Source organism: Mus musculus, chromosome 16 (assembly GCF_000001635.26).
Source record: "Mus musculus strain C57BL/6J chromosome 16, GRCm38.p6 C57BL/6J".
Taxonomy (NCBI): Eukaryota; Metazoa; Chordata; class Mammalia; order Rodentia; family Muridae; genus Mus; species Mus musculus.
In genome coordinates, this window is record NC_000082.6 from 33,701,173 (window position 1) to 33,723,510 (window position 22,338).

General features: G+C 46.2%; 1 protein-coding gene across 5 annotated transcripts in view; it reads left to right on the top strand.

The window, feature by feature from the left end:
• Heg1 (heart development protein with EGF-like domains 1) overlaps positions 1 to 22,338 on the top strand; it is an 87,193-nt gene that overhangs the window by 16,789 nt on the left and 48,066 nt on the right. For 2 of the 5 annotated variants that reach the window (XM_006522717.2, XM_006522715.3), the window contains exons 2-5: positions 5,744 to 6,034; positions 9,228 to 9,527; positions 18,335 to 18,673; positions 19,477 to 19,830. In XM_006522717.2, coding sequence (XP_006522780.1) covers positions 5,744 to 6,034; positions 9,228 to 9,527; positions 18,335 to 18,673; positions 19,477 to 19,830 — 1,284 coding nt within the window. The remainder of the gene's footprint in view (positions 1 to 5,743; positions 6,035 to 9,227; positions 9,528 to 18,334; positions 18,674 to 19,476; positions 19,831 to 22,338) is intronic. The other 3 variants (XM_006522716.2, XM_006522718.2, NM_175256.5) reach the window with 3 other exon arrangements.

Sequence of the window (22,338 nt, forward strand, 5' to 3'; positions counted from 1 at the left end):
CTCCAGCGGTTGGTGTGGCTCTTGTGGCTCCGTGGTCATGGGTTTGAATGATTGTCTCTGACAGAGAAGCTGGGCTGGAAAGGTGAATGGGGGTAGCTTTGGCAGAGCTTCCCAGAGGCCACCTCTGATCCTAAAGTGGGAAAAGCTAGAACCTAAGGCACAAAGAGACACTCAATGACTTCTTACCGATCTAGGCAATTACTAACCACAGCCAGCAGGTCTCAGGCCACCAGGAATAGCAGTTCTGTCCCAAGCTGTATCTTGTCTCTGGATGCTCTGGAGAGATGCCCATTGGCCTCTTCTCTATGGCTGGTTCACTAGTTATGCCCACAGCTGACATCATTGGAAGCTGGGCATTGGGACTAAGCAGCCCACCCTCAAGTTATGTCATGAATCCTTTGGCTGTGGAGTCACAAGCCACGCACATGCTTATGTTTTATAAATGTCACTGGGGCCCCAGCTCACACCACTGCTTATGAGTCTCATAAACCAACTTTGTATTTAACGGCTACAGATCACCTACCAAGGGGACAGTTTAGGGTTCAGTTGAAGGCATTACAAAATGACTTTTCCAGATCTCCAGTCTCTGTGTCAAGATACCAGATGTGTTAGTTGCTTTTCTGTTGCTCTGAGAAGACAGGACTGAGACAACTTAGAGAAGAAAGAGTTGGTCTCAGCTTGCAGTCTGGACGGTTAGAGTCCGTAATGGTGGAGTCAGCATGGTGGCAGCTGAGAACTCACATCCTTTGCTGTGAGCACAAAACAGAGCAAACTGGAAATGCCAAGAGAATTTGAGCTTTGAAAGCCTGCCCCAGTGATGTACCTCCTCCAGCAAGGCTGTGCCTCCTAAACCTCCCCAGACAGCTCCATTCCCTGGGAACCGAGTGTTAAAACAGGGGAACCTGGGAGGCTACATCGTGAGATCCAGACTGGACTAGGCTACCAGCATGCTGTGTCTTAGCCCTCCTCCGTTAGCTTCTATTTTTAATAAGCCTACATATGCTTTAAAGATAGAATGAATTTTTACAAAGCTGTAGTGAAACTTCTGACCACTGTTAGTTGATATCATTTAGAATTTTGTCCCTATCTATTAACTTTTATTTTGTTTTGGAGTGATGCCCACTAATTTCTCTCTACAGAAATTTTATGTCCTTCCAAGGGCTACCAGGGTGGGCGTGACACATTCTAATTATGCTTAGGGTTATCGTGAGGCCCTGTCAATGGAGTTACCCTTCAGCACCAATGAGTCTGATTCTGCCCTGCGTGCTCTTGTTAGCCAAGGTTTATTCTACTGTAATAATCTCATTAATTAAAAACTTACTGTATTTGCAAAACACATGAAACTCAAGAAGAATGAAGACCAAAGTGTGGACACTTGGCCCCTTCTTAGAATTGGGAACAAAACACCCATGGAAGGAGTTACAGAGACAAAGCTGAGACAAAAGGATGGACCATCTAGAGACTGCCATATCCACGGATCCATCCCATAATCAGCCTCCAAACGCTGACACCATTGCATACACTAGCAAGATTTTGCTGATAGGACCCTGATATAGCTGTCTCTAGTGAGACTACTCCGGGGCCTAGCAAACACATAAGTGGATTCTCACAGTCAGCTATTGGATGGATCACAAGGCCCCCAATGGAGGAGCTAGAGAAAGTACCCAAGGAGCTAAAGGGATCTGCAACCCTATAGGTGGAACAACATTATGAACTAACCAGTACCCCCTCCCCCCCCAGAGCTCGTGTCTCTAGCTGCATATGTATCAGAAGATGGCCTAGTCGGCCATCACTGGAAAGAGAGGCCCATTGGACTTGCAAACTTTATATGCCCCAGTACAGGGGAACGCCAGGGCCAAAAAGTGGGAGTGGGTGGGTAGGGTATGGGGGACTTTTGGGATAGCATTGGAAATGTAAATGAGGAAAATACCTAATTAAAAAAAAATACTGTTTCTTTAGATGCACGCACACGTTTCCCTTGCGTGTTGAATCGCCTTTCTTCTGGTGTCTAGGATTGCTTTCTTGCTTGAAATCAAACCTCAGTCACTTCTTTTAGGGTTAAGTCTTAAACCTGTGACAATTGGCTGACATGCCCATTAACATATCAAAGCTGAAATTGGCCATCAGGTTCTCCCAGCATCCCTCAGTCCCTACCTATTACAGGCTATGGCTGGCATACCCTGCCCCATACTTGAACTCTCCAGCCCAGGGGCTAGGCTGCCCTCCCCCGCCCCTTCAGCTGCTTTTCTCTATATAATATAGCTATTTTGGTTACCTGTTCTTTTGGCCAGTCTCTTGGCTCAGGCCACGCATCTTGATGGGCAGTTCCTCCCACTCTCTCCTCACATGGCCAGCTCAGTCTGCCATGTTCACTCTGGACTCTCCCAGATGGCTCTGCCTCTGTCTGTGTGATGTCTCTCCCTTACATCTATAAGAAAAACATCAACCCCTTAGGAGCACTGGGCTCCTTCTTTCTCTTTTTCACTCAGGATGGAGGGCACTTAGCTCACCTTTGAGTGAGAATCATTTTACTTGATTCTTTCATGGTACTTCTGAAAGATGGTTTTGCTGCGGATGTGATTCCAGCTGCTCTCTTAGCACATTGCAAAGGCTGCTCTACTGTCTTTTCTTTGATTTCCTTTGTAGCTGGTTTACCTCTATTTGCTCTTTTTCTTCTGGCGAAGACTTCTGTGAGTTTCTACAGGTTCACTATGATATTAACACACACACACACACCAGGACTTAGCTTAAAGATCTGTGCTTTTCATTGGTTCTGGAAATTTCTCTGCCATTATCTCTGTGAATATTGACCTTTGGCTTGACCCCTCTCCTCCCATAGAACTCTATTTAGAAGCTGGAGACATGGCTCAAAGGTTAAGAGAAATTGGTGCTCTTTCAGAGGACCTGAATTTGGTCTTCAGCACCTATGATGGGCAGCTTACAGCTACCTGTAGCTCCAACTCCAGGGGAGCCTATGTACTCTTCTAGCTTCTAGGGATAACCACACACTCAAAATCCCCACATAAAATATATGTCCATATAGAATGTTTGCGTGGCTTTGCCAGGTTCCCCAAGGCACTGTCAGGTCCACTCCTTGTCTCCCCGTTATTCACTGATGTGTGAATGCTAGCGATCTTTAAGTCACCTTTTAGATCATCTTTAGATCTCTAGCTCACCTTTAAAAGATGCGGTCTTCTTCAGTGCATGCGCAGGGCTTAGCACCACTCTCCAGGACACCTGAATCATACAGGGAATGTGCATCTGTGCTGCTCACTCAGCCAAGATTAGCTTTGTGGTTACAGCCTTTATGGTGAGGTTGCTTTTAGCTTTCGGCTTAAACCAAGATTGGCTGGCTGGGCTTCCTCTAAGTCCCTCTGTGGGTTTGTTTCCATTTGCCTTTTGTCCAGGGTCGAGTCCTTCCGATTCCAACCTGGTACAGTGTTTCCCTTTGAGCCTCCATGAGAGTTCACGTGTTCTACCGCTGTCAGCCCTGCCTTCCTCGAAAGGTTGAGATGTTGAATGGATGTCGGCTTCAGTCTTTGCTCGCCTGCCTCTGTTCCTAGGCTTGGCTGGGTTTGGGCCTCAAAGGATTTGATTCTTTCCCGATGCACCAGCTCAGAAGTGCATTTGGGATATATATAGATTACATCTATTTTATTCAGGATTTTTAGCTGTTGATCGTGGCAGGATTATTGAGGACACCGCAGGGGACTATTGTCAACCATGTAGTTTTATTTATAGAGTGCATTTTTTCCATTCTTACATCTTTAGTCTGCCCTCGGGGAGATAGCATGGTTGCGTGTGAGCAGTGCTTTGCCAGTGGCCACTCTTCCTACAGTGAATTCCTTCAGCTGACAGGGGTCTGGGATCTCCACTCCTGACCTCTGAAGAAGGGGCTAGCACTCCTTCTCCTGCGCCAGCCTCACTTCCCAGGCTCGGGCCTCCTCTGCCTTTTTTATAAGCTCTAATGGAGCTAAGGTCACTATCTTCCTTTTGTCTCTGGCGTCCCAGCCTTGGGACATCCCTCTCTCTGCCTTTCTGTAAGTCTTTTTTTTTTCCTTCTGATTTCCTTTGAGAGTAATTTTTCTTATTGTGTCCCAATTAACCAAAAGGGTAGAGAAAGCATCCTTCCACCCCTGTGCTTTGTCAGTCCTTTTGGGGGAAGCCATGTTCCTCTGCAGCAGCCCAGGAAGAAGAAGACAAGCATACCCGGTGGGCGGCTGCATTCATAACCTTAGAGACTTTGTGGTCCCCTCTGGCAGCTCCTCCCACATCCAGCTCGTAGCCTCTCAGCAGGCTGCGCCCCCAGAGGAGCCCAGAGGCCCTAGTGATTTCCCCGCCCCTCCAGGAAGCCTCTGCTAATTATCACCTCCAGGAAAGAGTCAAGCCATGAAAACAGTAATTCTCAGGGGACCCGGAAAGGAAATAACTCCCTTAGAAAGTTCTCAGCATCTCAGAGGGCAGTTTGTGTCATCACCACCCAACCCACCTCAAATAATCCAGTCGCTGGCCACTGCCGCGTAGCTGGCCAATGCAGTGTAGTGAGGTAGCTGCAGCCACGCCCGACCGTAGTTATTGAACCCTTAAAACATGGCCAGTAAAGGACTGGGGGATAGCTCAGTGGTTAAGAGCACTGGCTACTTTTCCAGATGACCTGGGTTTGATTCCCAGCACCTACCAGTGCCTTCTTCTGGTCTCTGAGGGCACCAGACATGAAAGTGATGCAGACATACACTCAGGCAAAACCCACACACGTAAAGGGGTAGGGAACAGTGAAATATTAACTGGACTTCAAGTTCAGTACAAAAATATAATTACCATCATGATACTTCAAGTTTATATTGAAATGATATTTTGAATATGTTGAAGAGAATAACATTTCCTTTTTTTTATTTTAATATATATATATATATTTAAAGTGGCAACAAAGTTGGTTTTATGGGTTGTGAGTTTTGCTCACTTTATCTTCTGGGCAATAGTAATCTAAAAGATAACTTGTTCCTTTTTTTTTTCCCCGTGGTTTGTTCTATTTAGATGCAAATGATAGTTCTGCCTGCCTGCAATCTCTGCTTATCAGATGCTTTGACATTTTTTGCCCGGGCATATAAAGATAGAAGTGACTTCATTCACTCCCCACTGAGAATTTTCCATGGTGCCACAGCCTGCAAGCACAAGCACAAAGAGAAATATTCTCAAATCAGGAAAATAAAAATGGGGGGGAGCCGGGCGGTGGTGGCGCACGCCTTAATCCCAGCACTCTGGAGGCAGAGGCAGGTGAATTTCTGAGGCCAGCCTGGTCTACAAAGTGAGTTCCAGGACAGCCAGGGCTATATAGAGAAACCCTGTCTCAAAGAAAAAAAAAAAAAATGGTGGGGTAGCAGTTATAAAGATTTAATTTTTTAATGTGTGTGTGTGTGTGTGTGTGTGTGTGTGTGTGTGTGTGAGTGTGTGTGCATATATGCAATGCAAGTGTGTGCAGGTGCCCTCAGAGACCAAAAGAGGGCGCCCGAGTCCCTGGAGCCGCAGGTGTTGTGATCCACTGGATGTGGGTGCTGGGCTGGACTCTCTGTAGGAGCAAGGAGTGCTCTTTAGTGAGGCGCCATCACCTTAACCCCTAAATGGAGTTTGTAAGCAGTCACGCGGTCAGCAATAAACTCCGAGGGTCATTTTGGTGTGCTGAAGATTTCTTCGGGTTTGCTTTTCAAAAGCCATTGAGTTTTCAGTGACGTGTTTGTTATTTCAGCCGCTGCAAGGAACCGTTGGCTGGAAAGTAACAACCCCGAACCCCATATAGGATGCAGTCCCTCTTATCAGAGTCAAGAGGACCATTCAGGTTCCAGAAAGGGAGTGACAGCTCAGAATGCTAGAATGAGCCACAGTTCCTCAGAAGGCCCAGAAAACCCCCCTCTCCTCCCTGAGACAAGTGCTGAGTGGAGCAACATGGCTTCCTCCCACAGAGCGGACATCGCTGGTCTGCGCCGTGGACCCTCCCCTGAGATCACCACGGCGCCAACTGCCCACAGCAGCTTGTTGTGTGAGTGTGTGTCTTTTTTTTTTTTTTAAAGATTTATTTATTTATTATATGTAAGTACACTGTAGCTGTCTTCAGACACTCCAGAAGAGGGCGTCAGATTTTGTTACAGATGGTTGTGAGCCACCATGTGGTTGCTGGGATTTGAACTCCAGACCTTCGGAAGAGCAGTCGGTGCTCTTACCCACTGAGCCATCTCACCAGCCCGGTGGCACATGTTTTGTTTGTTTGTTTGTTTGTTTGTTTGTTTATTGAGTGTGTGTCTTGATGCTCATTCATGGATGTCCAGTCCTTGAAAACAAACTCTCTGCCCCATCCCCTCCCCACCCCACACACTTCCAAAGCAACTGTGTCCATGTAGAGGTTCTGCATTGGGGTGCATTAGACAAGTCCTCCTCAGAGCCCCTCTTGTAAAGTCAGACCAGGGAGGAAGGTGCAGATTTGTTGAACATACTGGTTTGTCCTTCGACATCTATGCTCCATGGCAGTATAAATTTTCACCTCCTGCCTCCTGCCCGGGATCCTGCCACACAGTCATGTGTCCCAGGGGCGGTGGGAAAGGAAGGCTTTGTTTGTGTTGATGGAGTTTGAGTGGTTCTTGCTGCTTCAGTCTGCACAATCTGTAGCTTAGGACTTCAGCGAAGGACTTGCAGTTCTCTGAGTGCAGCTCAACCCAAGAAGGAAGAGAAGAAGTGTAGTGCTAACCAGGCACACCCCTACATAGCAACAAGCCCGCTCCCCAAGTCCTTCCAGCAGCCTGGTGAGGTCCCGGTCATTCTCGCTCTGAGGCTTTGGAAACTGAAGCTGCCCACCGAGAATTTCCCCCAATGAGAATAGTGGGCAGACAAGTCAACCTAGTGTATGGAAGCAGGCAGCAGGGTTCCAAGTGCAGAAAGCCCAAGTCTGTATGTTGGTGAGCGAGCGAGCACTACAGCTGAGGAACGGCACGCCTAGAGTGAGCAGTGATGTAAGGACACAAAAACACGTGGCTTCCTGTGGGGCATCCGTGCCAGCATCCTCACCGGGAGAGTACAGAGCAGTGGGCAGACGGCTCTATGCGTGCGGGTTAGGCACAGGATGTTTGCAAGCCAGGCAGTTTTTACCTGATGTGGTGGGAAGACTCACTGAAGGGTTTTTGAACAGTGGAGTGATAGTGTTAACAGTCTGAGGGAGGTGCCATCTGGCAGCCAGCCTGTAAGGTGACTGATATGGGAGTAAAAGAGGACCTGAAGTGAGTTGAACTATCAGGTAGACATCTAGACAGTGGGTGCTGGCTGACCAGGTGACTAAGAGCTGAAGAATTGCTCAGCAAAGAGTCTTCACAAAGGAAGGGCAGGAGACCTTGCGCCTAACAGGCATAGAGCCCTGGATTCAGTCCCCGGCACCATATAAAACACCCATGCATTCCCAGAATTCAGAAGGTGGAGGAGGCAGGAGAATGAGCAGTTCAAGATTGGGCTGGAGAGATGGCTCAGTCGCTAAAGTCACAGAGGAGCCATCTTCAGTTCACAGCACCCATACTGAATGTCTCAAAGCCACAGTAACTTAGCTCCAGGGGAGCCAACGCCTCTTCCGGCTTCCATAGGCATACACATGCATACTCGAGTATACATACATAAACACACACACACACAAATAAATCTTTTTTAAAAAATTCGTAAAAGTCATCCTTGAACTGAACCACCGACCAAAGAGCATACACGGGCTGGACCTAGGCCTCCCTCACATAGGTAGCAGATGTGCAGCTTGGTCTTCACGTGGGTTCCAAACAACTGGAACAGGGACTTTCCCAAAAGCAGTTGCCTGTATGTGGGCTATGTTCTTCTAACTGCCTTGTCTGGCGTCAGGGAGAGGGGAAGCCCGTAGCCTCCCAGAGACTTGAAGTGCCAGGGTGAGGGGTATACCCAGGGGGCACCCACCCACTCAGAGAGGAAGGGGAAGGGACATGGGGGAAGGATTGTAGGAGGGGGTGACCAGGTGGGGAGCGGTAAATAGAAAAAAAATTTAAAGGTTATCTTTGAGTTTGAGGCCAGGCTATGCTACATGAGACCCCCACCTCAAAAATTAAAGTAAAAGTAAAGATCCTTAAGCCAGGCACAATGGCATGTGCCTTTAATCCCAGCTGTTGAGAAGCAGTCAGGATCCAGGCTGGCCTAGTCTACAGAGTGGGTTCTGGGACAGCCAGGGCTACGCAGTGAGATCCTATCTCAAAAAATAAATAAATAAATAAATAAATAAATAAATAAATAAAAACAAGTAAAACAGAAAAAGATTCCTATCAAAAGAAGGAAGGTGGAGAGCTGGTAGGACCTCAGGCAGAGGTTGAAGCCATCGAAAGTGACTCCCTGGTTTCATTCTCTGTGACCGTCTAGGGGCAGTTCGTTCCGTAGGGGAAGGCATGAAGGCATTTTATGTTCCAGCCATTCATGAAGGCTGTAGAGCTCAGAAGCCCTACGGTGATACTCTATGGTTTGGCTCATTGTCCAGTGTTGGGAATTCTGCATGTTTTGAATTCTGGTACTTCCTGGCGCCCCTCGTGAAGGTGAGGAATAAGTCCTCATGATCCAAGACTGATCGCTAAATTGTAGAATAGTGGTTCTCAACCTTCCTAACGCTGCGACCCTCTAACAAAGTTCGTCACGTTGTGGTGACCCCAACCATAAAATTATTTGTGTTGCTCCTTCATAACTGTAATTTTGCTACTATTATCCATTTTAATGTAAATATCTGTTTTCTGATGGTCTGAGGTGACCCCCTGTGAAAGCATTGTTTGACGCCTCCAAAGAGGTCGAGACCTAGAGATTAATAACCACCCCAAAATAGTCTGAGGCTTGGCAGCAGCTGACTCCTTTACTGATAATCTTTCCCCTGAGGGCCGATCATGGGTGAGGTCAAAAGGCAATCTTTGGAGGCCAGCCTGGTCTACAGAGTGAGGATAGCCAGGGCTATACAGCGAAACCCTGTCTCGAAAAAAAAATAAAACCAAACCAAACCAAACCAAACAAAACAAAACAAAAAAGACAACCTTTGGTTGGTGGTCTCTCTTGCAGTTCCCTAGTTTCCTAGGATGGGTAGTTCTTCCTGCCTTCTCCACACATCTGTGTATTTCATGAACTCTGAGTCTGAGCCCACTAGAGAGAACGCGACATTTGGAAGTCCCGCTGGTAGGATTTTAACTGTTGTCGTCTGCTTTCAGCCTTGGAGAGCCTTCCTGAGTCACCCAGCAGTTCCAGGTCACAAAGAAGAATCACACCTTCTCAAACAGAGAGTGGGACATCCCTAGGCTTCCTGGAGAGGACGAGGGAGCTCCCAGAAGAAGGGACTGTGCACACGCAAGTGGCTGGCACCTGGGTGTCCCGCCAAGCCTCCCACCCTGCTCTGGAACCTGGGGAGCCAACTGTGCTCTCCCAGAAGAGAAATTCATCCGGCCAGGAACACTCCGGGCCACCATTCTCCTGGAGTCAGAGTCACCCTCCTCCCTCAGACCACCCATCGTGTGAGTACTCCTGTCCCCAGCTGAACCCTCCGATCTCAAAATAACCCCCAAGTGGCTGTGTATAGCCAGGTGGCTAAGTGCTGTGTCAGGCTAGGGGGCAACAATAAGCAAATAAGGATGCTTTAAAAGCCACCCCTTCAGTGCCAAGTGCTTTGGGTTGGAAGTACAGTAAGTGCAGCTTATCTCAGTATTGAGCTTCTCACTTAAAATATGGAGGAAAATATCAGCTGGTCTGGTGGCTGCTGTGTCCCCGCCTCCTGTCTCCCCCTTTTCCTTTTCTCCCTCTCTCTCTACACACACACACACACACAACAAAGATTACGTGTGACTGCGGTGTGCGCTAATAAGAGAGGCTGTATGCCAGGGGGCTTGAATGAAAGGTGAGCCAGACACCGTTGCACCGTCTGATTAGCACTTTTGAGTCTTGTTTATTTTTGCAAAAGCAGTTTCTTTGATGGCCGAGAAAATAGGTGCGTGCCTGTTTTCCCGGCTTTGATTCAAAAGCTCACACAGTACAGGTGTTTGTGTGGCTTTTGTTAGCCCTGTGGTTGTAGAGAACTGTCTTGTCCCATTCTGCCATGCCACTTCCGACGCACCAGCCCCAGCTAAGCTACTCTAAGCCACTCTTGTTTCTTCTGAGCCACTATGTCACTTGTCAGACCAGGTCACCAGGACCTGCCCAGAGACTGTAGCCGTCTTAAGGACATTTCTAGAACAGTGTTCAGTAGTTAAGAATTGGGGGGGGGGGGGGCAAAGGGAGTGCTCACATGTGCTCACAGATCCCCCAGGGGGCAGAGCCAAAAAGATGCTGTAAGCTGCCCCTCACCATGCAGTTCAGGTTGTGGTTTTAGCCTTGGGCTATGAGAGGCCAGACAGAGTGACAGGATTTGCCCTTCAAAATCTTTTCAAGTCGGGGTTTTTTTTGTTTGTCTGTTTGTTTGTTTGTTTGTTTTTAGTTTTAAGAATAAATATAGCTTTCTATTTATTCTTTGAGAATTTCAATCATGCTCGGCCCTCTCCATAATCACTGTCCAACTCCTCCAGATTCCCTCCCTCCCTCCCTCCCTCCCTCCGGATCCAATCCTTGCTGCCCATAAATCCATGAGTGAGGCCATCCATTGAAGCATGGTCAACCAGGGACCACATCTCCTGAAAGAACCAAGTCTTCCGACCCTAGCCAGCATCAACTATCAAGAGCTCCTCAGCCTGAGGTGGGGGCTTATATTCTGCTCCCTCAACCATGACAGCACAGTTTTGTTTTGTTTTTTAAGTACTTTGCAAAACTGGGAGTTTGTGTTTGTCATCAAAGCAAAGACTGGGCCCAGAGATCTCCTCTGGAACACCAATTAAAGGACCAGTCTTCTTGTCTAGGCTTAGTGTGCACGTCCCTGCTGATGAGGTGTGGGTGGAACTCATGCTTCATGTTTGTAGGAGATTGGTTTTAAGATTATTCGTAAGCAGCCTGGAGAGATGCTCACAGGTTGAGTCCTTCCTGCTCTTCGAGAGGACTGGAGTTTCGTTCCCAGCACCCATATCGGGTGACACTGAAGTCACAGTGTCTGTAACTTGAGGTCTAAAGGGCCAGTGTTTTCTTCTAGACATTCACAGGTACATTCACACAAACACACACATCTGCATGAATAAAAATAAATAAACTTTTCAAAAAACGATTATTCCTGAGTGTTGGTTGAATTAGACAAAAGCTATGATACTGTGCAGCCTTGGGCTCTGTGGCTTGATGATTTATAACCAGCTTTGTGTTTCCCAGAAATCTCTACTGTGATTCTGGTCAGGGTCAATTAATGTTAATCATACACATTACACCTAGTACTGTGGTGTATTTGAAACGAATCCATGTTTCTAACTTTACTGGACTGGACTCTCTTCTTCAGTATGTTTTAAACAAAAAGGCAACAGATCTTCACATTCTTCCTTTAAAAAAAAAAAAAAAGACAGGATCTTACTGTATAGTCCTGACTGTCCAGGAACTCACTGTGTAGACTAGACTGGCCTTGAACTCAACTGCTTATCTCTCAAGTGCTGAGATTAGAGATGTGAGCCACTCAGCCTGCCTCTGACCCTCATTCATTGGGTAGTTGTCCTTCTAAGGCAGTGGTTCTCAACCTTCCTACTGCTGCAACCCTTTAATACAGTTCTTCATGTTGTGGTGATTCCCAACCATAAAATTATTTCATTGTACTTCATAACTGTAATCTTTCTACTGCTATGAATTGTAATGTAAATGTCTGGTTTTCTGATGGTCTTAGGTGTCCCCTGTAAAAGGATTGTTTGACCACCAAAGGGGTTGAGACCCACAGGTTGAGAACTGCTGTTCTAGAACCTTCCATGTTTAATGTTTGCAGTTTTGCTGACTTTCATTGTCCTTGAGTCTTACTAAGAATTTGTCTTCCTTGGTGACCTGGGTATTCTGCTGTAGGTGATGTCAGACTGCCCTCTAAAATGTTCACTACAGAGGACTTTAGTCAGAGAGCATACCCCAGAGAGCGCCTGAGGCCAATGAGGAAACAAACCTCTGTGGAAACAAGCCTCTGCCCTGTGTTTAAAGTTAGCCTGGCACCTTCTAGCCTACCCAGAAAGCTCGATAAACCTCTCCTACTGAATGGACTTCATGAGATTCTACTAACCCTTTCTGAGTCCGTGACTGACACGGGAGCTTTGGGGATGTAGGCCTAAGGAGGACCAGCAGGACCCGCCACAGCAGACTTGGAGTCAACCTGCCGTACCAGCCTGCTCAGTGAATGAGGACAAGCAATGGGGTCCTTGTTCAGGGGAAGAGTTCGTGATTTTTCTAGCAGTGTGACCTAGAGAAAAGCCCAACGCTTAAACCAGTCAGGTCTATAATGTCCCTCAGGAGATGTGCCTACGGACGATAAACCAAGGGCATGGTGGGAGGTTCTTTTGATCTGAAAGGTGGCAGCATTTGATGATCCATACATACTCAGTCTGTGTCGTCTGGGCCTCCTTTACTGCCACCTAGGAGCACGGTGTGTGGAGCTGAGTGTGTTTTTGCCAACTTGACACAAACTGGGAAGAGGATCCCTCAATTGAGAAAATATCTCCATCTGATTGTCCTGTGGGGCAAATCTGTGTGTTTGTGTGTGGGTGTGTTTGTGTGTGTGGTTTTTGTTCTGATTTGTTTTGTTTGTGTGGGTCCTGGTTCTGTAAGAAAGCAGGCTGAGGGGCTAGAGAGTTATCTCAGTGGTTAAAAAACACTGACTGCTCTTCCAGAGGTTCTGGGTTCAATTCCCAGCAGCCACATGGTGGCTCACAACCATCTGTAAGGGGATCCGATGCCCTCTTCCTTTGTGTCTGAAGACGGCTACAATGTACTTATATACGTAAAATAAATAAATTCATCTTTAAAAGAAAAAAGGAAAAGAAATCAGGTTGAGCAAGCCAGTAAGTAGCGCCCCCTCCATGGGTCTACTTCAATGATAAGCTTTTACCTAGAACTTTACAATAAAATAAGATAAACGTTCTTTATTTCCCGAGTTGCTCTTGGTCAGTATTTTATTACGGCAACAGAACACAGAGCAGAACAGACTGATCAGTACAGCACCTTCCACATCCTGGGTAGCCAGGAGTTAATCTGTTTCTGAACAGAATCTATCTTACAGCACCTAAGCACGCCCAGGACGATGAGCCAGGGGGCGTTGCTCTCCACCCTCTCCTGCCTCGCTGCCTCTCTAGACTTTCCGTGGTCTCTTTGACTGTTGGTCCTGGTGTGGGGGCGGGGCTATAAACAAAGCAACAAGTGGCCCCGCCCCGGTGAGGAGGGCGGGGAGGAAGCTCTGTTCTGAAGGCACAAATGTGTATGTTGAATTGTGTGAGAGTGACTACAATTCCGCACTAAATTTAGTGTGAGCTTCCTGGAAATGGGGGCACAAAGGGAAGCTGGGTGGAGCGTGGGATTGTTGTCGGACAGTCAGCATACCGTTTAGCCCATAGGCAGTGGGCGGGCAGTTCTTCCAAGAGGAATATTTATTTATGTAAGGGATTGCTGAAGATCATAATAGAAACTACTTTCAATTGCTGGTTTTGTGAGAGTCGTGCTAATGTCCTTTGAAGGTGACATTTTGTAGACTCGCTAAGAGCTGGGGCGGAATAATGGGTCTTGACTTATGGGAGTCTTTCCTGTGGGCAGTTGAGCTGTTGCAGTCCAGGTAAATGGCTTTGTGGTGATGTCACTTTTGTGAAGGGAGAGGACAGAAACGACGTGAAGGACTTTGGATGTAGTCTGCCTTGTTGTAATACCCGCTGCCTCTGCTTTACTTCTGAGAGGTTCTGGATAGCCGTCAAGGTTGAGCAGTGTGACAGAAAGTGACGCGTGCTCACACCAGGTGAGCAGTCGTTCCCTCTGTGGCCTGTTACAAACACTAGGAACTTAGCTCAGGCCTTGTCCCAGTGGGAGATGGCATTCCAATTTTTTTAAATTTTATTTTAAAATGTTTATTAGCGGAGGGGAGTGCATTTGCCACAGTGTATGGGAGCCAAAGAAAAACTGAAGAACTCAGTTCTTCTCCTGCCACCCATGGCACACAGGACCGAACTCCTGTCAAGGTTGGTAGCAAGGGCCTTTACTGCTGAGTCATCTTGCCAGATTCATTCATCCTTCCTTCCTTCCTTCTTTTTAATTTTCTATTTATTTTTGCTTTTGCTGAGGCTCAAAGTCTGAAGGTTTCTCATTTTCCTAACGCCAGCCTGTGGGTTCTTAGTTAGTGCCGCAGGTGCCCGTGTAGGATCCTAGGCAGTGCCTGTGGACAAGCTAAGCAAGCATCCTTCAACCCCTTTCTCAAGACAGGGTTTCTCTGTGTAGACCAGGCTGACCTTGAACTCACAGAGATCCTCCTGCTTCTGCCTCCCAAGTGCTAGGACTAAAGGCGTGTGCCACCACTGCCTGGCTCAAGCATTGCCTTTTTTTCTAGAGGCACTGCTTTGCAGAAGTGTTCACACACATTGTGTTGCTTTACCGTGAGGATTAAATGAGAATTGTCAATCGGGCAAATAGCACAAGGCCTGGGGCTTTGCCACTGCTTACTTGAGGACCGCTGTTTTGTTTTGTTGGGGGCAGGGTCTTACGCTGTAGTTGAGGTGGGCCTGGAACTTGCTGTGTAGACCAAACTGACTTCCAGCTCCTGATCTTCCTGCCTCAACCTCCCAAGGTTACAACATGTGCCTCGTGCCCAACCAGGGTGGCTTGTTACAGTGATGACGTGGGTGACCGTGGGCTGCACAGTCCTGAGGCCAGGGGAATGGAGTTGCTTTCCTCTGTGACTCTGTATCTCTGTGGCCATTTCTTTGCTAATACTACCAAAATGGCAGGTTGGGGTTTTTCCAAGCTGAATCCAATATAGTCATCACAATGTTTTTGTTTTTGTTTTTTTACTGTTTTAGTCATTATTTATTTATTTATTAGATATTTTCAAATCTATCCCGAAAGTTCTCTATACCCTCCCTCCGCCCTGCTCCCCTACCCACCCACTCCCTCTTCTTGGCCCTGGCATTCCCCTGTACTGGGGCATATAAAGTTTGCAATACCAAGGGGCCTCTCTTCCGACTAGGCCATCTTCTGCTACATATGCAGCTAGAGATATGAGCTCTGGGGGTACTGGTTAGTTCATATTGTATCACAATGGGTTTTATCTTTAAGGTTTTATTTGTAATTGTGTGTATGCGCGTGTGTGTGTGCGCACACGTGTGTGCACGATGTGCACCCCCCACCCCCGTTTGTGTGCAGGTTTTACACATGAATGAAGGTGCCCTCAGAGGCCAGAAGAGAATGTTGGGATATCTGGAGCCAGAGCCACAGGCAGTTGTGAGCCGCCCAGTGTGAGTGCTGCAAACCAAACGCAGGTCCTCTGAAGGAGCAACACACACTCCTAATTGTCAAGTCCTGGCTACCCACCACCTCTGTGCCTTGATGGGAATACTGAACAGATGACATAGTGCAGTTGATTAGAAATAAAAATGCCTTTAAAGTAAATTAGAGGCCACTTATGGAACATATCCATATCTCTATCACTCCTTTCTTAGACAAAAGTGGCTTTTTTGCTGGGAGGTGGTGGTGCACGCCTTTAATCCCAGCACTTGGGAGGCAGAGGCAGGCGGATTTCTGAGTTCAAGGCCAGCCTGGTCTACAAAGTGAGTTCCAGGACAGCCAGCAGGGCTATACAGAGAAACCCTGTCTCAAAAAACCAAAAAAAAAAAAAAAAAAAAAAAAAAAGTGGCTTTTTTTTTTAGCACATGACAATTTTTCTTTTCTATTGTTTATAGATTTCATACATACATATAATGTATTTTGACCAAATTCAATTCCCCCATTCTCCACTTCTCAAAGTGCTGCTCTTTATGTTTTTTTTTTTAACTTTTATTTTATGTTCACTGGTGTTTTGCCTGCATGGATGTTTGGATGAGGGTATCAGATATTGGAGTTACAGGTGTTGTGAGCCGGCATGTTGACGCTAGAAATTGAACCCACGTCCTCTGGGAGAGCAGTCAGTGCTCTTAACCACTGAGCCATTTCTCCAGCCCTGTGGTTTTTATTTGTTGTTTGTGTTCCAGCAGGGCTGGATGCCTTTGCACGCACTGTCTCTGTGGATAGCCTGCACCTGTGTCTGTTCTCATTCAGCTCCAGTAATCAGAGCAGCAGGCTGTGCTCCCACTGTCAGGGAGTTCATGGCTTTGCACAAGAGCAAAAGGGACCGTTTCTTCCTATACTCTATCTAATTTTCTTTCATTTCTTTTTAATTAATTAATTATTTATTTATTTTATCTGTATAAGTGCATCATTGCTGTTTTCAGACACACCAGAATTGGGCATCAGACCCCATTGCAGAAGATGGTTGTGAGCCATGCAGTTGCTGGGAATTAAACTCAGGACCTCTGGAAGAGCAGTCAGTGCTCTTAACCACTCAACCATCTCTCCAGCCCCCATCTAATTTTTTTTAAAGATTTATTTATTTATTTAATGTAAGTACACTGTAGCTGTCTTCAGACACACCAGAAGAGGGCATCAGATCTCATTACAGATGGTTGTGAGCCAGCATGTGGTTGCTGGGATTTGAACTCAGGGCCTCTGGAAGAGCAGTCAGTGCCCTTAACCACTGAGCCATCTCTCTAGCTCCCATTTCTCTATACTTTCTCTCTTTGACTAAAATCTGTTTGTGCTTTTGGCCACAACTGCACATAAGACTGGTCTTCAAAGAACTGTTTATAATAGCAGCTCCTTTCCCCTTGCAGAGTCGTGATTAACAGCTGAAGCCTTTCATGGTAGGGGTATAGACCGTTCTTTGTTGCTGTTGCTTCGTGTGGGAAAGGAAAGAAAGCACCTTCTCTCCTTGCCTGCCGTCCTTTTGTTCCCCAGCTTTCCGGCACCTTATTCTTGCCTGTAATGAGGACGTCATGTGGTGCTGGGTTTGAACACAGGGCCTGGTGCAATCTAAGTAAGCTCCCTGCCACTGAGTTATGGCCTCAGCCCTTCGGTGATAGGGCTTTAAGATCTTTAAGGTACCTTGTTGAAGTCAGCTCTTTGTTTGTTTGTTTGTTTTTGTTTGTTTGTTTTGGGTTTTTTTTTTGTTTGTTTGTTTTTTCCAGACAGGGTTTCTCTGTGTAGCCCTGGCTGTCCTGGAACTCACTCTGTAGACCAGGCTGGGCTCGAACTCACAGATCCTCCTGCCTCTGCCTCCCAAGTGTTGGGATTAAAGGCGTGCGCCACCACCGCCCGGCTAGATCAGTTCTCAAGCACCCTTGGGAAGTTTCTGATGCTCTGAGCTATGCCACTGTGGTGAGGGGCAGATGTCACATTCTGACCTGTGGTAGATTTTATATATGTGTATATTTATGCATACGTGTGTGTGTGTGTGTATATGTATATATATATATATATATGATATATGAATTCTTGTGGCTCTTGACAGGTATCCAGGGACATCTATCCATTGCACTGATCAGAAAGAAAAGAAAGTGTTCCCGGCCTAGAGTTTTGGATTTCTAGAGTGCTCCCTGGAGTACTATGCTGGTGTGCAGATGACTCTTTCTAGCTTAGTAAGACTTAGTATCTACCGTAATGGAGTTTGTCTGCTTTTAGGTGAAATTAAATAAAATTCCTGAGGCAATAATACACTCCCCTGTTGGTTAGTAGTTCTGTTGATGTATGTTCTTTGAATGGCCTTTCAAAGCACAAGCTTCATGCTGACCATGATTTAGGGACTACTCCAGACCCTTTGATGGTTGGGGGGACCACTTTCATAAACCAGCACTGCCCTGACTGTGTTCTGCAGAGCCCCAGTGCTGACTGAGGGGCTGCACACCATACACTGGCTCAACCCTGATTCACGGTGTGGACTGGATTTTAATCTATGATAGCATTTGAACAAAAGGATTACATTGGTAAAAACAAACCAGCAGCAACAGCCTTATCATGGTGGCCTACCCTGTGGGATTACTAAGCTATAGCATGCAGCTCCCTACAGAAAACAAATTGATTTTTTTCCTTCGTTTGGGCTTCTCCTATCTACCTTTTAGCTCGAATAGAAAACTTAATTTGTGCATGGTGAGGAATCTGACTGTAGCCAGCCCTGTGAGACTCAGAACTACTGAGGAGAAAGAAAAGGAGGGTCCTCTAGTTGTGCCTGCATGTATCAACACGATACAAATGACTGCTCTCTATTATATCAATCATGTTAAAATATCAAATCAAATGGAATAGCCATTATTTGTACCTAGATAGAACCCTGATTTTCTTAGCCGTTCAAGTAGTTTTGAAGCACGTTTTTCTTCTGTCTTAGCTTCTGGAAGTATTAAGAATGGTAATAATTTCACCGCTCTCCAAAACCCATCAGTCACCCAGACAAAGAGCATGCTTATCACTGACACATACACTAATGGCGTCCCAAGAACTCTGCGGTCTCTGCCCGTTGGTGTGGACCCTGCAGATGAGACAGAGGGTTTCCCTGAGCACTCCAGACTTGGTATAACTTCAATGTCAGTCCGCTCTTCACCCTCTGTGAAGGACTCAAGGACAAACAGTGGACTAACTGAGCATCTGGGAGATGGAGAAGGCACTGAGCTGTCTACAGAAAATGGATATGGACTTCCATCTATACACTGGCAAAGTGATGCCCCCTGTGAGTAATCTACCTTTATTTGACCCATGGACATTTGATATAGTTGGGTATCTCTAGGGGCCTCTTTAAGGCCATTTGCAGTTTCTGAACGGATATGTGACTATGGTGACACCAGACCCTCTGTTAGCTTCTTTATCTTTGGGTGTGGAAAAGTGCCGTCCCTAAGATGAGAGCACCAAGACTTGGAGGGCCTAAGTAAAGCAAGCACAACTTCTTAGCTCACTCAGCCTTGGGAGCTCTCACGGCTGGTCATCTTCCTTCATTCTATAATGTCACCTTCAAAGGGAGCCCTAGCCTGCTCTTTATAGCTGGATCCAGTGATTTTGTGTATAGACCATCTTTTTAAATAACTTGTCAGACATAAACATATATTCCAAATTCATAGTTTGGCTTACTCCTTATAGTTTATTTTACTACATATTAGAAGCAAAAGAATGTTTAACAATATTCCAGCTGGGTTTCTTTTTAGAAAAAAAATGTTGTTCCTATGGTATTTATGCCATTGAACTTGCTAGATGTAATGACTTCCCTTGAGCTACGTTCTCAAGGGACAGAAACACCCAGGCCTATAACTTGCTGTTTGCACATGCCGCTCACAAGTCTCCTGTTCACTGGCCTTTAGCTTTAAGATTACAATGTTGCTGACATCCCATCATTTTAGAAAAAAAAATCGGAACGTGATGATGCGTGTAGGGTGACCCATATAGACACTGTTAAGCAAGCTTGCCTGAGAGAGCACATCTTGGTTGTTAAGCGTCCTTTTCAGATCCATTAATGGCCTTTCCTCCTGTGATATCTCACAGCCTTCGGAGGACGTCAGCTTGCCAGCAGCTCAGAAGCGGGCGATGGAAGGGCCATGCCTCTGACTGAGGCTGTGTTTAGATCAGACCCCTCCATTGGTGGTGGAGAGAGCACCGGACGATGGATCCTCACCAAGAAGAAAACATCTACAGATGCGGCAGAAAGCTCAGCTTTGCATCCAGAAGCTGGGGGTGCTGGGGGCTTGACTCAGTCCTCACACGCTGCACAACAGCCCCGAGGTGGCGGCGAAGACTCAGGGATGGGTGGGAGGAGTTACGCAGAGTCTTCATCTTCTTCTTCATCTACATCTTCTTCCGAAAGTCTGGATTCCTCAGCACCTCTCAGAGAGCATTCTCGTGAGTTCTTAGTGCATGGAAATAGACACAGGGTCTTAGGATGTGTTTGGTCCTTCGATCTACCAAAGCATACTTTAGGAAAGGAATTTCACTATTCCCAGGCCATTATTCTCTTAGCTGATTAATACAAAATTGCTCCATGCTTTACCAAAGCATACTTTAGGAAAGGAATTTCACTATTCCCAGGCCATTATTCTCTTAGCTGATTAATACAAAATTGCTCCATGCTTTTTGTCTGGTACATTTCAACTCTTTTTCTAGGTGAGTGTGTGTGTGTGTGTGTGTGTGTGTGTGTGTGTGTGTGTGTGTGTGTGTGCAGGTTCACAAGTGCACAGATGCAAATGGAGGCCAATGGTCAACCTCTCCCATTGTTCCTCAGAAGCGATCGGCTTTCTTTTGGAGACAAGTCTCTCCCTTAGGCTTGGGACTCACTAACTCAATAAGGCTATCTGCTTGTCCCTGGTGTGAAGCATATAGGAGCATGCTGTCATGCTCTGCTTCTGATGTGAGCACTAAGGATCCAACTCAGCTCCTTGTTTATGCATAGCAAGAGCTTTGTTGACTAAGCCACCTCCCCAGCCCCACATCTAAGGAGCTCCTGGTACCACCTCCTCTTCTCTCAGATAGAACTCAGGGTCTTCTGTGTCCACACCCCCATAGTATAGCCTGCTCTAAACCCAATACCTCCTAATGACAGAACTTGTGGATATTTCCTGTAGAAGCAATCATATCATACATGGCCTTGGTTCACATGGCCTTAGTTCATCAAACATGTATCTGTACTTCTGAGTAGTACCCTGTCAGGGATGCATTATTATTTACAGTGTATCTGTGATTGTTCAGGGACACATTCTATGCAGATACATGCTGTCTTGAAATTACTAAGTTATATAGTAGTATCCTTTCTAAGTTTTTATGAAACTTGCCAATCTATTTTCCAAAGTGAGTGTGTGTTTGTGTGTGTATACACACATATAGAGAGTGATACAAATCTGCATTTCTCAGTTCATTATACAAGTGACAATGAACATCTACTCAGGTAGTAATTGCTAATGAGTGTGACTTCTTTGAAGATGCCCATTTGAATATTTTTATATTTTAAAGTTAAGCTGCCACTTTTTGCATTGAGTATAAGGTGTTTTGTTTTGTTTTGTTTTTTAAATATCCTGGACACTAGTCTCTTCAGATATTTATAACTCACTCTACTTTCTCCTGTTCTGTACTTTGTTGATTTTACTTTTTAAATTTTTATTTATTTTTATTTTATGTTCATCAGTGCTTCACCGGCATGTATGTCTAGGTAAGTGTGTCAAATCCCTTGGAACTCAAGTTACAGACAGCTGTGTGCTGCCATGTACCCACTGGCTGGGAATTGAACCTGGGTCCTCTGGAAGAGCAGCCAGTGCTCTTAACCACTGAGCAATCTCTGTAGCCCATCATTTTTGCTTTCTGATGGTATTATTAGAGCGTGAAAATGTTTAATTTTGGTGAAGTCTAATGTGGACATTTTAGAACATTTGTTTTGTTGTTGTTGTTATTTGTTTGTTTTGTTTTGTTCTGTGGGGTATTTAAATATGCCTTTGAGTAATTTTTGAAAATAACTCCCAGTAGTTTTCTCATCATAATGTAGGTGCTGGTTAAAGCGAGCATGCTTGTCACTACATTTCTAACAGATTTAAATTCTGACTTCCCCACCTCCGAGGAGGTCTCTGCTTATTATGATGCCTGTAACACACAGAAGTATCTGACTGTGAACGAATCAACCTCATGGATGAGCTTGGTGTGGTACTGTGAGCCTTGTAAATCTAGCATTCAGGAGGCAGAAGCAGGTGGAGCTCTGAGTTCAAGGCCAGCCTGCTCTACATAGCAGTAGCACAGCCAGGACGACAGTGAGACCCTGTCTCAAAAAAGAAAAGAAAAGAAAAAAAAAGGACAGAAAAGACTAAAGAGCAAACGTGAAGGGAGAAGATGTTTATAGTCTTTTGTTTCCTTGCCTGGGAAATATCATTTTCCACTCTCACCACTATGGGGCCCAGGCATGTTACCTTCTCAACCTGAGACCCTAAGTTCCTCCCCCAGCCCTACCCTGAGTAGTGAGGATTGAATTCGAAGCCTGGTGCACAGCAAGCAGCAAGCATGCTGAGGCTCCCCAGTGCCCCCCCGCCCCCCCCCCCACCCCCCCCCCCCACCCCCGGGCACAGTCTTTGATTTTGTAGTTTTACATTTTCAGGATGTTCCTCTCTGCAGGTAATGCTCAGTTTGTTCATGTGGAAAACTGGGTTTCATTTCCATCAGGACTTTAGGTGATTAAAAAGCTTGCTGGGGCTGTAGGGGGTGGGGGATGGCTTGGCCATTAAGGACACTTGCTGCTTTTATAGAGGACCTGAATTTGGTTCCTAGCACCCACATCAGGCAGCTCCCAACTCTGGAATATCTATGTGATGCCCCCTTCTGGCCTCCATGGGCAACTGCACCCATATGCACATGAATACATATGCACATACGTTT